Raw genomic sequence first — 15738 nt, forward strand, 5'->3', positions numbered from 1 at the left:
TTAAATGGGGTCAGTGAAAAATTCCTTTAAAATTTCCCACCTGGGGACTTTGGATAATGATGTGACCAGTTGCATCTTCCTGGAGTGCTGCCTTCAGCAATCAGTACTGCCTGCTGCTTGTACATAGCTAAGGGAGCTTTCCTTCAGTTCCAGCAGTACAAGCCTGCCCTTTGAGTAGGGGGACTCAGGGGTTTGATGCCCATTGTTTCTGTATATGCAGCTATGGCTGCTTATAAAATGACTCCACAGATGCTGTATTTTCTTGCATATAGCACACCCCAGAATAAGACACACACCTTTTCCCCTTCGTTCTGCATTTCAAAAACCTCTCTCCTAGTAGTAAATAACTGAGCGGCGGACATAAGAAACCAAGGCTGATCATTGTTTTCTTCCCCATGGATCTTGTGCAGAATTTACTTTTGTTTTCACCCGGCAGAAACTTAAGCAGTAGATGCTGCTGTTACTGTATGCCCTCACTTATAATGCACAGCCCAGTTTCCAGCAGCTGTTTTTTGGGAGAAGATGCAGGTTGTATGTGAGAAAATATGGTAAGTGGTTGGTGAGCATGCACACAGTTCCCTGGCTTTGTCTGTGTCTTCATGTCTCTTGCTAGTACCTGGCACTCATGACTACAAGAGCTCTCTCCTCCCAGAAAACTAAGTGTAAGTCTACATGGCATCCCTACTGACTATTTCTTCCCTCTTCTGTGGACCAAAGCTGGAAATGACGTGATGAAACCTCTCTACTCCACTTAACCACTCTCAAGCATGCCAAGGCCAGCAATGTTAAAAGCAGCCATTTTACTTATGTACTAAAATGTACAGCTTCTGGCCTTTGTGCTAGGAAAAGAGGCCATCTAATGATTTCCAACAGTGATCAAAAACCACAATAATACATGGGTATGTTCAGCCTGAGTGCAGTTTCTGTAGGCATATACAGCAGCCCTTCTTTCTTATGGTCCTATGATCCTATATAGTTTAAAATAATTCCTTCAGTTATTTGCTTTTGAGAGACATGGAACAAATTTCTTTTTGCTGCAAATTAAACATCTCGGTATCTGCTGCCAAATGATAATAGAAGTCACTCCTAAGGGAAGTGCTAGGGAACAGAATGAGTAGGAGACAGTGCCCGGGAGAATACCAGAAAGGAGAGGTGCTCTATACATGAGAAAATGAGAACATGACAATGGGGAAAGCAGAGGTGTAAGAGTCACATCTTCTGCTGATATACACATAAAAACAGATTGCTGCATGAAATGAAATTAGATATAAAACACTCACAAGTAGCCCTGAACTGGGATTAGTCCTGTAGAAAACTGAGTCCTCTGAACTCCCGCTGAAATCAGCAAAAGCTGAAGTTATTTGTGGCTTCATGACATAGGGTGTAGAATCTGTCAGATGCGATTCTCTATGGGTCTGAATAGAAAGGAGAGTCCAAAAGTAATTTAAAAAGTGCATATGCACCCTTTTACCCCATCAACCACCCACAGCTAGAAGGCCACTACAGACTCTGGCCAATCAATTTTACTATGATGGGAGGAAGGATGGTATAGTGGCTACAGTGCTAGTCAGGGACTCCAGTGAGTTAGGTTTCTTTCTCGGCTGTTCTATGGGCATGCTGTGTAATTTGGGTTGACCATACAGGATAAAAGGTATTTAAGTGAGTTCCACTTTCAAAAATGACTTAGGCACATAATGCCCAGATTTCCAAATGTTTTGGTGCCTAAGTCTCATCTGTTTCATTCCCTTTTGGAAATGGGACTCGGTCTCTTAGATTACTTTGAGGCCAAATGTATTTAGGTACTTAACTCCTATTTAGGCACCTAGGTAGTTCTGTGAAGCTGAGCTTTCCTTACTTTTAACAACTGTATCCTTAGTGTCTCTGTCTCAGTTCCCCAGTTATAACATGGAGGTAACAACACTTCTCTGCTTCTCAGGGTATTGCAAGATACAAAGAGTAATGAGTGTGAGGCACCCCAATATTATGGTAAGGGGGGGCCATTAAAGTACTCCAGATAAACAGTATGGGAATGCTGAAAAGAATCCTTTAGAAAAGAAACAGTTACCATTGCTATGTGACAATGTACTTATCTTTCACGTCCTTTATAAAAGGAAGGGAGCTATGAAGGATAACTGCTTCTCTCCATGGAAATCTTTAGTAAAAGGTGAAAGGTTTAGACGACTTGAAGAAAAACCAGAGTACAACCAGAGTAAACCAGAGTTTGCAACCAGAGTAAACCATATAAGGAACAATCAGATTCTTCCAGTACCAAGAAATAAGTGTTTCATCACAACTTTTCCCCTTCTCCTCTTGCTGACATACTAGGAAGGTACTGCTCTTTTCTCTGGGCCTTCCCAAGGTGAAAGGCTTACGTAGATTATGTCAAAATTGGCTCAAGTTGCACAAGCCATAGCACTTAGCACAGACCCCTCTCCATGTCTCTCTCCACTACAGGGACAGGACTTTCTCTTTGCCACATAGACAGTCTCTGGGAAGAGGGGCAATAGTCCAGGTAACCAGATTACCACACCTGTTCAGCCCTTGCATTTTTGGTGAAGATTGCCACCATTTTGCTGATACAGCACCAGTGGTGGTGGTTTTTGTAATGTGATTTACTTGTCTTTTAGAAACTGGCCTAAGCTTGCCCATTCATTTAATTTAAGTCACTTCTGACCTGAGCTTGGTTTGAACCAGTTGTAATCATAGGCAACTTGTAGGGGGTATATGCGGGTGCACATGCACCTCCCCAATAGGGCCAGTGCCCCCCCGATGGCTAACACTGATGCTGTTGGTATGGCTGGTGCCCCTGACAGGGCTGCTGCCATTGGTGGCTTCTGAGGGTGCTCCCCCCCAGATTCAGGAGGCACCAGTCACTCATGGTTGTAATCAATCCCTAACTAAAACCCTACCAGAGCTGGCATAAAATTCCCATGCCAACCTTATCTATTCCAATTTTGCCATTGGAGTAGACTTCATAAACTTGGTGCAGCCAGTGGAAGGCAAAATACTCCTGATACTGTAACTGGTAGATGGCTGTGGTAGAAGCAAGCACTTAACTGCTATTTTATTTCCTCTCCCTAGTTAGAGAAAACTGGTTGCTGAATATCTTGGTCTCACGGGAGCATGCTATAGCTTTGCATCTATTTGTTAGATCTAGATACATGGCTGCAAATGGGTACCATAATCAGGAGGTAAAGCACTAGTGGAAATAACTCTGGGAACCCAGCCCCATATCACTTGGACTAAAAACAAAAACAAAACCTATTGGCTGTAGCAGCACGAGGGTTTATATCCCTTTTAGGCTGCAGTCGCCAGAGAGCAACATTGACCCGCACCTCTGAGCAGGCCTGCCATTACATTCAGCAGTGCTGGAAAGAGACTCCGACTACACGATATCCAGCACCTTGCTGTGAGCAGCTCTTCATTCCATTGGCCACTGAAAGGGACTATACTTTCAATGGACTTTCAGAGAACTGTGCACTGGAATTTCACAGGTCTGTTCCCAGAAAAGGGGAGCAGGTCAGACAGTTTCCTGACTTTCTTCCCTTAATGTGACTGGGTTTTTCATTTCCTCATTAGCTTTAAGAAATCTATCAAGGAAACAAGGTCTTGATAACCCATCGGGTTTCAGTCTCTAAACTCTGAGCATCTGGGACATATTATAGTGTGATATGTACAGGGTCTCACATACAGGACTCATTAGAGCTAATGAATGTTACACATTGGATTCCTTTACAGCCAAGTTAAAGCAGCAAACCCCTGTGTGCTTTCTGCCTCATTAGCTGTGCAATCGCTGTTGAGAGCAGAAATGTATGTGCAACTTTCCAAAACCTGAGACTTGCTTATACTTCAGTGTGAGCAGGAGAGGAAAGGAGATCTGGGGTATCTTAAAAGCAGAGACAGCATTGGAAAGCAAACTTCCAGCACTGGCTCCTGACTTCTGCTTTGGCTGCAGAAACATAATACCAACAACAGGTTCTGCTCTTCCCTGATGTGGAGGAGCCCTTAGGCGGTGCTGAGTCACTATGGCAGCTCCTTCCTCTATCTCTCTCAGCCCTTGACATGCAGAACACATAATCTGTTGGCACTGGATTTATGACCTAGATACCTTGTTTCAGGAGGACCCAAAGCCCTCAGACAGACCACAACCTTTCCATTCAATAATAGGCACATTTTATTGATACGCAGTGATAGAGGATAAGAATAACACATGCAATTCTATAGCTACCAGTCCCAGAGCTACACAGAGTCAAGGTACATCTGGCCAGTACGCGAGCTTCACTCTGAGGTTCTCTCTTGAATGCTAGATGTCAGCATTTTGCTGCTCTGAAATCCCTTCTTTTGTATTCTTTCCCCTCCTGATGACTCGTAATTTCTGGCCATCACTGATTGGTCTCTCGGTGGTCATCATACTGTCCATGTTCTGTCCTGTCAGCATAATCCTTTGTTTCACAAACCCATCACATGCACACATCCTAATTTGCTTCTTTCTGGGTCTTCTCCTAATTTGGTCTGTTCCCTAAAACCAGAAATCTCAAAGGCTAGCAGCTGGGCACTGTGACCTAATGCCTCCTTATCTCATGTTGTGGAACAGTGTGGTACATGTCTTTAATTTCCCAGCCTGTGTGTCTGCTTGCTGCTTGTCTGTTCAGACACAGCAGGCCTTGAAGAAACTTTCAGAAACAGGCTTTTAGAAATCAGTTAACCCCTGCCATTTCCCTGGACATTATTCTAACGTATATCTAACTTTACCTATAAGCCAATTCCCAAAAAGAAACCTCTAAATACCAGTTTCCAGCCATCACATGGAGTAGAGGGGTAGGACCAGAGGCATGTTTGTGCAGAGAAGTTAGTTGATGGCATAGGCTACCTAGCACAGCTCCCAGAAAAGGTGTCAGTAACAGGTTAAAATACAACAGAGGCTATGCCTATACTGCAGCTGTCTCAATTAACGTGCCCTGCTGAAAAATAGCATTGCCAGCCCCTTGCATGATCTTGATTCCATTGATAACCACATTTATCTTCCATGTTTGGAACATCTTCTTGCAAACTGTGCAGGAAACTGCTAACACACCAGGACAATGAAACAGCATAGCAAGGCCCTGAACCAAGAAAGCTTGCTACCAAGAAATGTACAATCCTTTGTGAGCCCTCTTTATTCTTGTTCTCATTGCATCGCCATCCCCACAATGCCCACAAGCTCACATCAGTGCCCAGGCAGACAGAATTTGGCCTGGTGTAAACAAAATGCCTTGTTTCAACTACCAATTCACCAGATATCAATATTGGTGAGAAATTCAGTATTTAAGTCTGTTCCAAGTTAGTGTAATTTGTCCTTTGGCTTTTGCCATGTTCAAGCATTAAATAATGTAAGGGCTTGATCTAACATTCTTGGGAAGATTCCCATTATTTCACAGGATATTTGTTTAGTCCCCTGGTTCTAATTCTGGACAGATTTGTGCACATGCTTGATTTTAAGCACTACTTGTAAGTATAACTTTAGCATGCACTTATGTCTTTGTAGACTTGGGTCTGTAAAAGACAGGCCAGGTCACTTCATAAATAGAACTCTACACTGGAGTAAGTCAACTTAGAAGTGTGCTAAATGTAATCTGGCAGATGCATGTCATTGAAATGGTAGGTGGCAATGTTCCTGTGAGCTGGCTCCTGCTAAGTTACGTATGCAAATGTATAAGGTGTCTTAAAATAAATTTTAAAAAGATATTTGTGCATTCTGGAAACTATAGATGCCCTGGAAAGCATTGCCTCCCACTAAATAACCCCATCAGCAAGTGACAAACATTTTGTAATGTTCCTTTACTGATACTGTGTAAACAGGGAGCAACACTACATCTTAAAACTGCCTGAAAACTCTCCTTGAAACCACACAACTTGATAAAGCTTTCAGGCTGTTTGTTGTGGGAGATTTAGTTCTGTTAAAAAAAAATACTAAAAGTGTTAAAGTTTAGCATTGCTGACAGCTTTAGGAAGCTTTTTAGACAGAAAACAATGATCTCTCTTTCTTCATAGGCTGTTTTTAAACACTAGTTATGTTTTTCCCCATGCTGAGAGCTTTTACTGGTTATAGCTTAGATTGTGATCTTCTTCTGCAATGATTTCCCCACAGAGAATTTCCACTCCATACTACGCAAAGAGGATTTACATTCTTTCAGATTTCCTTCTGCTGTGAAACTTTCCCTGACTGAGGGATTGAATTCCTTGGCAACACAAATTCCGAGGTGCTAAGGGGACTATTTCCAAAGGTAGTGAGGTCTAATTGGACTTTGTTACTGTGTGATTCCTGCCACTGGTCAAAAGTCTTGGTACTTTTGGGATGCTGAAGATGCCCCTACAACACTGGTCAGGGATGCGAATGGATTTTTTTTAACATGGTTCACAAAGGTGATCTCTTAAGCTCTTTTTTTTGTTTTTTGGAAAACCCTCAGAAGCACAAGACTGGCCTTGCTTCATGGGAGACCACCTAACTGACAGCAATTGACCCACAGTGCAAACTAACCAGAGCATAAAGTGCTCTGCCTGCTCCTCTTGTTTCCAAACCTAGGCTCCCCTCAGCATGTGCTAAGGAGCTCTAAGGGGGAGCAGCAGATTGTGGTGACCTATAACAGCCCTGCATTGTTAATAATTAAACTGGCTTTACAAACCCATTGCAAAGACTAAGCCCCACTAAGGTTCATCTTCACTGCAGCACTAATGAGGATGACTGGCACTTTGGCCTGAGCACCAGGTTAAATCTCATCCAGGTAAAAATAAATGACTGCAAAGCCATATACAAAATGTAGTATCTATGAACTGGTGCTGTACTTACCCATGAATAAGCTAGTGTAACTGCCCATGGATCCTTGTGCTTCAGTAGATCAACCACTCTTTTCTGGTGAATTGAGGAAAAACACTGTCTATCCTTAGCATGCAAGGAAGGCATTGGTGGACTGTCAGTACTAGAGTGATTTGGCCTGCATTTGCAATGCAGCTTGCTAAAGTGAGTCGAGTGAAGGTTCTAGCTCTTACTCCAAGCTGTACTAAGTAGCCTGAGCTGAATGTACTGTCGAACTCAGGTGAGATAATGTGTGTGGATAGAAGAGTATTAAGTACAGCTCCTAAGCAGTAGCCCAAATTAACTCAAAAGTAAAGACTGAAGCAAGGCCCAGAATCAGACCTCAAGAGTCAGTGTAACTAGGTGTGCTGAAGTGACTTACACCTCTAGCTACACTCCCCAAAACACTTTGCAGAACATAACAGGCATTTGGCATAACAGTTTTCCCACACTTGTCAGGCTCATATGTCCTTTATCCGGTAATGCCAGGCGTCCTCTAGACCAGTCTTCCCTGGCTTCTTGTGTTTCTCCCACTGATATGGACAACAGCAAATTCATGGTCTCTTATTACAGGATGCTCACCCCAAGATAGTAAATGCTAGCCACTCTCTGACTCACCACTGGCTTGACTGTCCCTGTTCACGGGCTCACATCATAGCAAGTCTTTCCCAATTCCTACATTTAACCCTTCCCAATATTTTTCATAGCCCAGGCCTCCTTTCTGGCCCCTGCCTCAGCCTTGCCCTTTTCCTTTCTGTGATTCATGTTTGGGACAGTCCCTCTTTGGGCTGAGATTCTTGAGACTTGTAAGAGTATTTGAGGAAGTATGAAAACACTCTGGTATGTGGAAAATTTCTCTTTCTCTTTGCCCACAACCTAGCTGAAATCTGATTCCTGTGAACTTTTTTGTAACCAGAGAGACAGAAGCATAGCAACCTCTGTTCTGCTGACCTGAGCAAATCCAGGAGCTGAGGGCTGCAGGTCAGAGGATTCTTGCAGCATCAGAAATTGTATCCGTTTGTAAGCAAGAATAAAAATATTTTTTCCCAGCTACAACTGAGAAGTGACTGCATGGACAGACTGGGCAGAGTGGGGATAATGCAGCTCTAGAATTTGGGGACCAGAACTGCACCTAGGGTAAAGTGGCACAGCGTCCAGCTCTGACCTTTCACAGTTAGACACATCCAGCCATCCTAGGCCTCAGTTCAGTACTCAGTTCACACAATTGCATGCTAAATAAAATTCTCCTGTGACAATTGCTTGAAATAAATTGGCATTAAGAAATGTACACTAACATTTTTGATGGTGTGTGCTCTGCTGCCCTGTCTCAGCTCTTTGATTTCTGGGGTTACTGGGACTACAGGAAAATACTGCCTTCCCCACCAACATATATAGGTAAGATGACAAAAACAGTGTTCTCAAGACAGAGCAGTGTTGTTAATAGGCTAGCATGTGAAAGTCAGAATGAGAGAGAAATAAAATGAGTCACGATGGGCTAGAACCATGGTTCCCAGAATATCTGGAAAGGGAATACCCCTTTTCAGATCTGTTGTACTGCTGTGTACCTCTATTATTTGCTGTCATGTTTAACACTTTATGTCACTTTCACTGTACTGTAACCTCGCCAACAAACTAGGAGATACCATAGAGTCGTTCTTTACCATTTTTTAGGTGCTTCAGTTGTTTCCTTTCCAGAGATGCTGAGAAGTTCATCTTTTTTTCCTCAAGCATTTAAGGAGAGAATGAGAGAAGGATACTCTGGGAACTAGCTCATTGTGACCCATTTTATTGCTCTCTGTCGTTCTGACTAGGGAAAACTGCAGAAGTACATAGGCTAAAGACCTAAATGATCTTGTAACAGGGAGCTGGGGACTCCCCATTACCTACAGGGGAACCCAGGGGCAGGGAGCTGCTTACCAGTAGCCTGGAGAGGCCAATCAGTAGGGCACAAATAGACTGTAGGCACCCAGTGCAGAACAAGAAGCTCAAAGGTAAGGCAATACGGCAAAGTGGCCAGGGCAGCAGGGCTGGTAGCACAGCAATAGTGCTGTAGGACAGAGTTCAGCCTGGAGAAGAGAGAAACTGCTACTGCAGTTTGGCTGGTCTACAGATTGAATAGAGGATACCTGTAGTGGACAAGAGGAAGGCACATGACTAGTCATCCCAGGGACATGGCTTGGTGGATATATAGCTCAGGGTGAGTCTGGCCCTGCAGGCTGTCTTGGAAAGAGCTCTGCGTTGAGGGGACTACGGATGAAGGGCTGCCTGGGATCTGCCTACCCTGAAAGCTGGTTAAGAGTTCAGCTTTAGTATGTAGCTTAGTAGTTTTATTTATAAGTTCTATTTATAAACTTTTAGTTATGGTCCATACTGGTGAACTGGTTGGGACCAGCAAGGGGTGGCAGAGATTCCAGTCATGCCAGGAAGCCATAAGAAGGCTGGAGCCTACCCATGCCGAACAGGGGCTGTGAGCCCACTAGAGCTCTTCAAGACAGAGGCTGGAGAGGACCATACACTGGATTGGGGCCAAGAGCCTACTGAGATGCTTAGAACACAGAGGCCAAAGATAGATATATATTGGCTCATGGCCCATTGAACTGTAACAGTTAACACTTGCAAGGCATGGGGCTGGTAAGAGGGGAGGTCAGAGGCCAAGAAATTGACCCACAGGCTAACATCGCTAGTGCACTGACTAACACAGGACCAGAAGTCACTCCGGGGCCTGGGCAACCTCCCTTGTCCCAAGCTAAATAATTCCAGCAAGGTGTGGCAAGCGAGAGAGCAGAGAGAGATTAAGGAAACAGTGGAACAGGAGCCACTTGGTTGATAAGGGGCACCATCACCATGCCTGGGGACATAGCCTGTTACAGATCTCTGTTCTCAATAGGTACAAACTCAAAGTTTATAAACACATATCACCAGAGTACTTGGAACTTAAACAAATAGATTGTAACAGGAGATAAACTTTATTTAGACTTTAATAGAACATCCAGCACAGTAATAAGCACAGAAAGAAGTACCAAAATCCAAACTCATGGCATATAAATTTAATCAAATATATTTTGTATTTAATGAAATACATTTCTACAACACACTGGCAGGATTACACAGTGCAGTCCACCCTGAATATACATTGAGTTGTGTTGTATAAAATACTGTCTACAGGAGAGAACTGATCCATAGAAACTATCCCAAAACACTGAAACTCCTGACTTGATGGCAATATCCAATAATAAAAACTGAGTGTTTCAAATCCACTGCAAGAGACAAAGCTCTAAGCTGTTAAAATACAGGCACACATTTGGTAAATCTAGATCTGCTATTGTAATCCTGACAGCCATGTAACAGAGCTATCATTACTATTGTACACAAATCAGAAAAAATCAGGAAGAGCCCTTTACCAGGCAACACACACTGGGGGCCATATTCTGGACCAGATCGCCCTTTGAAGTCAATGAGAATTATTGGTAAAACTCCCACTGAGTCAATTCCTGAGGCCCATTAACTTCAAGGGAAGTTATAGGTGCTAAGCCTGTCAGGATCTCACCAAATGAAGCCCTAATCCAGGAGCACATGCAAGCATGTATATATCTTTAAGTACAGGAGCAGTCCCACTGATTTCAAGAGGAATACATGTGCTTAAGTACACTGCTAAATTTAAAACCTACAAGCACTTTTGCTGCAGGGTTAGCACTCAAGGTTATACAGCGTAAGATGCAAGACAGAGAGGCTCTGTGAAAATCTGGCTTTGCTGCTAGTCATGATGGCTGGATAATCAGGTACGAGAATGTAGAAAGGATATTAGCTTACATGCCTGATTTTCAAATTTCTTAGACTTGAAATTGGCCTCCCAGCTGGTGATTGTCAATAATTCCTATTGGCCTTCAGAAACACGGAGAACAGCTATTGTGAAATGTCAGACTCCCAAGTGGTACAATGAATTTGTTCTGCCAGTATGCGAGGCAGTAATACTGTTGCTAAAAGAGGCGTGTGATGAAGAACCAAATGTTGGTCCTCACGAAAACTCTTAAGTAATTTCAGGGGGATCAGGGTTAGTGTTGTACTTGAGGTCCTGAGGAATTTGTAAATAGATATAAAAATAGTGCATTGAAGCGAGTTATGGTCAAGTTCAGGAGTTCAAAGCCAACCTAGCCAGTCAGCCTTCTGGCTGTTCCACGTGTAGTTGGTTTTGAGCTGTGGTGCTGGCAGAGGCTGAGGAAGTAGTCTCTGTGTTCTGTGTTTTCTCTGTGTGAGAAAAGTCAGGGTTTGATTCATAGCTGAGTCTAGTTGGCCAAGTAGTCTCTCAGCACCACTGCTGCTGTAGAAGCCTGTGCCCATTTTTTTCCTTTTCGACTCAGCCTGCTGGTGAATTTTCCTGAACTGCTATTCTTGATCAGTGACTATAATACAGTGTTGCCACATCCCATTATTTTTGGTATTGATTTTAAAGTCAATACTCCAGGAATGTGGAAAAAAATGTAGCTCTTTTATCTATATTTATATATATAGATAAAAGAAAGAGCTATGTTTTTCACATTCCTGAAGCATAGACTGTAAGAACAATCCCAAAAATCATGAAGGCTGGCAATATACTGATAGTTCCGAAGACAAACTTGATTAGTAACTTATATAACTATTCACATAGATTCAGCAGTTGCATCCCTAATTACATAGCAACAATGTTATGGGTATTAGGATGATCATTGACCAATGTATACAATTTAGGTTGATATTTCAATATGACTAGCTTCCTGGTTTGAATCTGGTGATGTCAGCTTATTGTATATAAATATTTAACTGCTGAAAAAATCATTGTTAAAAAAATCTAATTCTGGCAACCTATACTCAGCATGAAATAAAATTATTTCATATGAGGCTTCTATAAAAAATGACTCTTCTCATCATTAGAATAAATTCATAAGGTTTGTCTTACCAGTCAAAAGGAAGTGGGGCACAGTAGGAAAGTCCAGAAAAAAGCACATCTTTGTATCTCAAAAAACATAGCTCTACAAGACAAGATCTAAAAAGTTACTGGCTATTGAATACAGATTAAGTGTACTTAAATGAAGCCTAGTTTAGGTGTTGCCAATGTAATACGTTGCTGTTTCATCTAGAAAAGCTGCACAGTTTTTCTTTGACGTTAGGGTTTCCTGTCAGGGGAAGGGGAGGTTTCAGTCTATCTTCATGCCTCAGATGTGCTGAAACAGGAAAGGAAAGGTATTTAGGTCAATAAGAAATTGAACCTTACAATCTCCTTAGAATTACACCTTACAATTTATAAGGTGTACACCTTATAAAGAAAATTGCAAGTCTGGGCTTCACCTGTGTCAGTAAGAAGTGACTATTCAGCAGTGGAAGCACCTCCTACAGTTTCCCATTCTAGTAGACTACAGCATTAACTTGTTACAGTCAGATCTGTCTGTAAGGAAATAGGAAAGGAACACTATATTTTCACTTGCAGGTTGATGATGTTACCAACCTCCAGTTTCCATCCTAACCTAGCTATGGCATGAGGCAGCAGAATATACCCTCAGCAAAGCCACTCCAAGTAAATGTCTTTCAATCAACAGGAGGGTTGAATCTGCAAGGGATGTAGTACCAGTCAGTCTGTCTGGTACCATCCTGGTAAAACACATGGTAATGCAACCAACCATCTCATATTTTCAAGGACAGTCCCCAATTTCAGGGCTGTTTCCTGGTATCTTCAAAATATCCCTGAACTGGGCCTTATATTCTGCATTTGGAAAATTAGCCCTGCATTGACAACCTCATTCCTGAAGTTTCTCATAACACTGACAAACCTTCTGCTTCATGCCATGAGCCCAGTGTCATAACAGTGCAGATATATTGCTTCTAGCTTGAGTGGTGGCCAGGCTACTCCCTGCATCCCTCTTTCGCTAGCACTGTATTCAGGTGGCTACAACAATGAGAATGGAAAGTATACTAAAATAGAATAGAAGTGAACTAAATAGAAGAATTGAAGTGAACTAAAAATTCTTCCTAAGTAGACTGCTTCCTGTTCCAGAAGTCTGTGGAGAGTCTAGGACCATGGCACAGATTTTACTACCCACAAGCTGGTCAACAAGGGATGTTTTCAGAGTTTCATAGTAGCGAGGGTCAGGAGGGACCTGATCAGATCATCTAGCCTGACCCCCCATGGTCATGAAGGATATCTCAGAAATGTTACAGACAGAGATGTTGTATTCAGAAGTCAGCAAGTACCAATAGTCACCACGCTCTTGGTTCTGAGAAACCTCAGTATTTCCCTTTTCCTGGAGTGGGCTGTCATTTTGGCATCTGCAAGGTTGTTGCATGGCAGCTGCTGGTAAGTACTGGCTTTTGGTGGTGACCTCTGTACTTGTGGCCTGACTCCTTAATCTGTTTGTCAGCCCATGTGCCTACATTCCATACATTCCCTTATGAAAGTAATAAAAGTAGTCCAGGGTCTATTTATTTCCCATACGACTCAGAAAGGATCCAGTGTGTTTAGGTGGTACAATCCCAATCCTACTAGGTCTTGAACTGATGGGAGGCACTGGTGTACACAAATAATGAGCCACAATGATAACAGGCTGCCAGAACTCTATACCTGCACAACTCTATAAAAACCTGTAGTACTAACATGGCAGGGGTTAGCACAGGGGTGGGCAAGATGCGGCCCACCAGGCCATTCTATCAGGCCCATGGGGCCCCTAAATGTTAATTTTCTAAATTTTTTATCTGCCCCAGGCTGCCTATCATGTGGCCCTCAGTAAGCAGCCCTCTGCCTGAAATAATTGCCTGTCCCTGGGTTAGCAGGTGACACAGTTACATACAGAACATGTCTACGCTGGGGCGGGCAATTATTTCGGGCAGAGGGCTGCTTACCTAGTTTTGACAAGCTGCCGAGCGCTGCATGGGTGGCCCTGCCCCTTGACAGGTGCCCCGCCCCCTGGTCACCATCTTGGGACCAATGTCCCAGGGCCAGCACCAATGGGGCCCAAAGCGGGGCACAGGCTGGCAGGGGTCCGTAGAGCCAGGTTGGGCTGCACCAGCAGGGAGAGGGGAGCTGGCCTGGCTCCATAGAGCTCCTGCTGGCTGGGACTCCACGCTTCTGCCACCCTGCTCTGGGCCCTGCTGGCACTGGCCCTGGGACACCAGTGTGAGCCCCGTTCTCCCACTGGCTCCCCACCCCCTCACTCCAAGTGCCTCCCAGCCCTATGGTACAGGTGGGGAGCAGCGCACAGCCCCTACCCCCTGCTCACTGACAGGGAAGAAGCTGGTGCTGAGCACGGGGAAAAGCTGATGCTGAGTGCAGGGAAAAGTGGCCCCTCGCCCACCCCATGGCCAGTGCCCCCTGCTGCAGTTGCTCTCAGCCCACGCAGGGCTGTCTGGAGCAGGCAGCCCCACATAGACTGCAAGCAGCTACAGTGCGGGGCACCGGCCATGGGGTGAGTGAGGGGCTGCTTTTCCCTGCGCTCAGCACCAGCTTGTAACCTGCTCCTGCTGCCAGCCTGGGCTCTGCGCCGGATCCGGGCTCACCCATCGGGGCTGTGCATGGCAGCAGCCACTGCGACCCCCCCGCGTGCTGCATCAGGCAGTGTTGGCTGCTGCTGCCTGCCTGGAGTGCACGCTGGGCAGCCCACAGGCGGTGGTTGCAAACACTGCCCAGCAGGGCAGGCAGGGGGCTGCAGCTGCTGTCGCCACACACAGCCCCAACAGGCAAACCTGGAGCCATGAAAGGCCCAGGCTGGCAGTGGGGCTGGGTTACAAGGTGGTGTTGAGTGCAGCAGGGGAAAAGCGGCCCCTTGCCCATCCTGTACCTAATGCCCCATGCTGCATCCACTCGTAGCCTGCGTGGGTCTGTCCAGAGCAGGCAGCCCCAGGTGGGCTGTAAGTGGCTGCAGCAGGGAGCGCCAGCCACAGGCAGGGAGAGTAGGAGTGGGAGAAGCCACTCCCCCCCACACCATGCTCAGCTTTTCCCTGGGCCACTTTTCCTTGGGCTCCTTCCCTGCCCTTCCCCCCTCCCTCTTCCCCCTTACCTGCTGTTCTGGTGGGGGCAGCCATGTGGTCCCAGGCCAGCTGGGGGGGTGGGGCCAGGCAGGCCCTGCTGTTGAGGGAGCCCACTGGGGCTTCCCCTGGGTCCTACTGCCCTTTGTTCCCATCATTTTTGACAGGAATTAAGGGCAGAGAAATATGAATTTTCTAAATTTTTTAGGGGCCCCGCAGGCTGGATAGAATGGCCTCGCAGGCCAAATCTGGCCCGTGGGCCATATTTTGCCCACCCCTGGTCTACACCATGGCCCTGGTGAGTGCCAGGAGACCTGTCCTGCCCACCTGTTTCAGCTTGCATGTGCCAAACCCAGGCATGCAACACAGAGGCCACTCTGGAGGTATCTCTAAAGGCTGCTTGCAAGCATACCAGAGACAGTAGTCTTATGAGTTAATCCATATATACATAAAACAAGTTACAGTTAGAACATACCCAGAATCCCTATTACTGATCTCTCTTTAAAATGTCAGGACCCAGACATCAGCTATGGTTGTCAGAGGGGCAACAGTGCTGTCGGTACAAGAAAAAGGGGTAACCCCAATATTTTGAAGGGTATCTCATAATACTGCTGCACTATGGTGCACACTTGCAGCAGGGTGGGAGGAGTCAGCCAGACTGCTGCTCCGTTCATCTCCAAAAGTGTCAAGTGGGTCAAAACTCTCCCCCTTTCTTTGAAAATGTCCCTTCTACTATTCAATAGTTGCTAGGAAAAAACAAGCATCTGCCAAAAAGAAATCCAGGAGTGCTGTTGCAAAGCTCCCTGACGACAATGAAAATTTTTTTCTATTATCCAAGACCTCTGGTTCAGGACCAGGGATTGTATGACTCTTTCTGTTTGATCACTGTTTTAGCAAGGTCTGCCTACACACAAGAT

At 44.9% G+C, this 15738-nt stretch overlaps 1 protein-coding gene and 1 pseudogene across 1 annotated transcript in view; both read right to left on the bottom strand.

Moving 5' to 3' along the window:
• Positions 1 to 2128: 2128 nt before the first annotated feature.
• On the bottom strand, positions 2129 to 2196 carry LOC149871514 (U5 spliceosomal RNA; annotated as a pseudogene).
• Positions 2197 to 9785: 7589 nt separating this feature from the next.
• The window catches only part of NRIP3 (nuclear receptor interacting protein 3), a 38997-nt gene continuing 33044 nt past the window's right edge, over positions 9786 to 15738 (bottom strand). The window contains exon 7 of the mRNA XM_090034937.1: positions 9786 to 12030. Within this exon, the coding sequence (XP_089891063.1) occupies positions 12015 to 12030 (16 nt within the window). The 3' untranslated portion in view covers positions 9786 to 12014. The remainder of the gene's footprint in view (positions 12031 to 15738) is intronic.

Source organism: Crocodylus siamensis, chromosome 2 (assembly GCF_052110815.1).
Source record: "Crocodylus siamensis isolate JL-2025a chromosome 2, ASM5211081v1, whole genome shotgun sequence".
Classification (NCBI taxonomy): domain Eukaryota; kingdom Metazoa; phylum Chordata; order Crocodylia; family Crocodylidae; genus Crocodylus; species Crocodylus siamensis.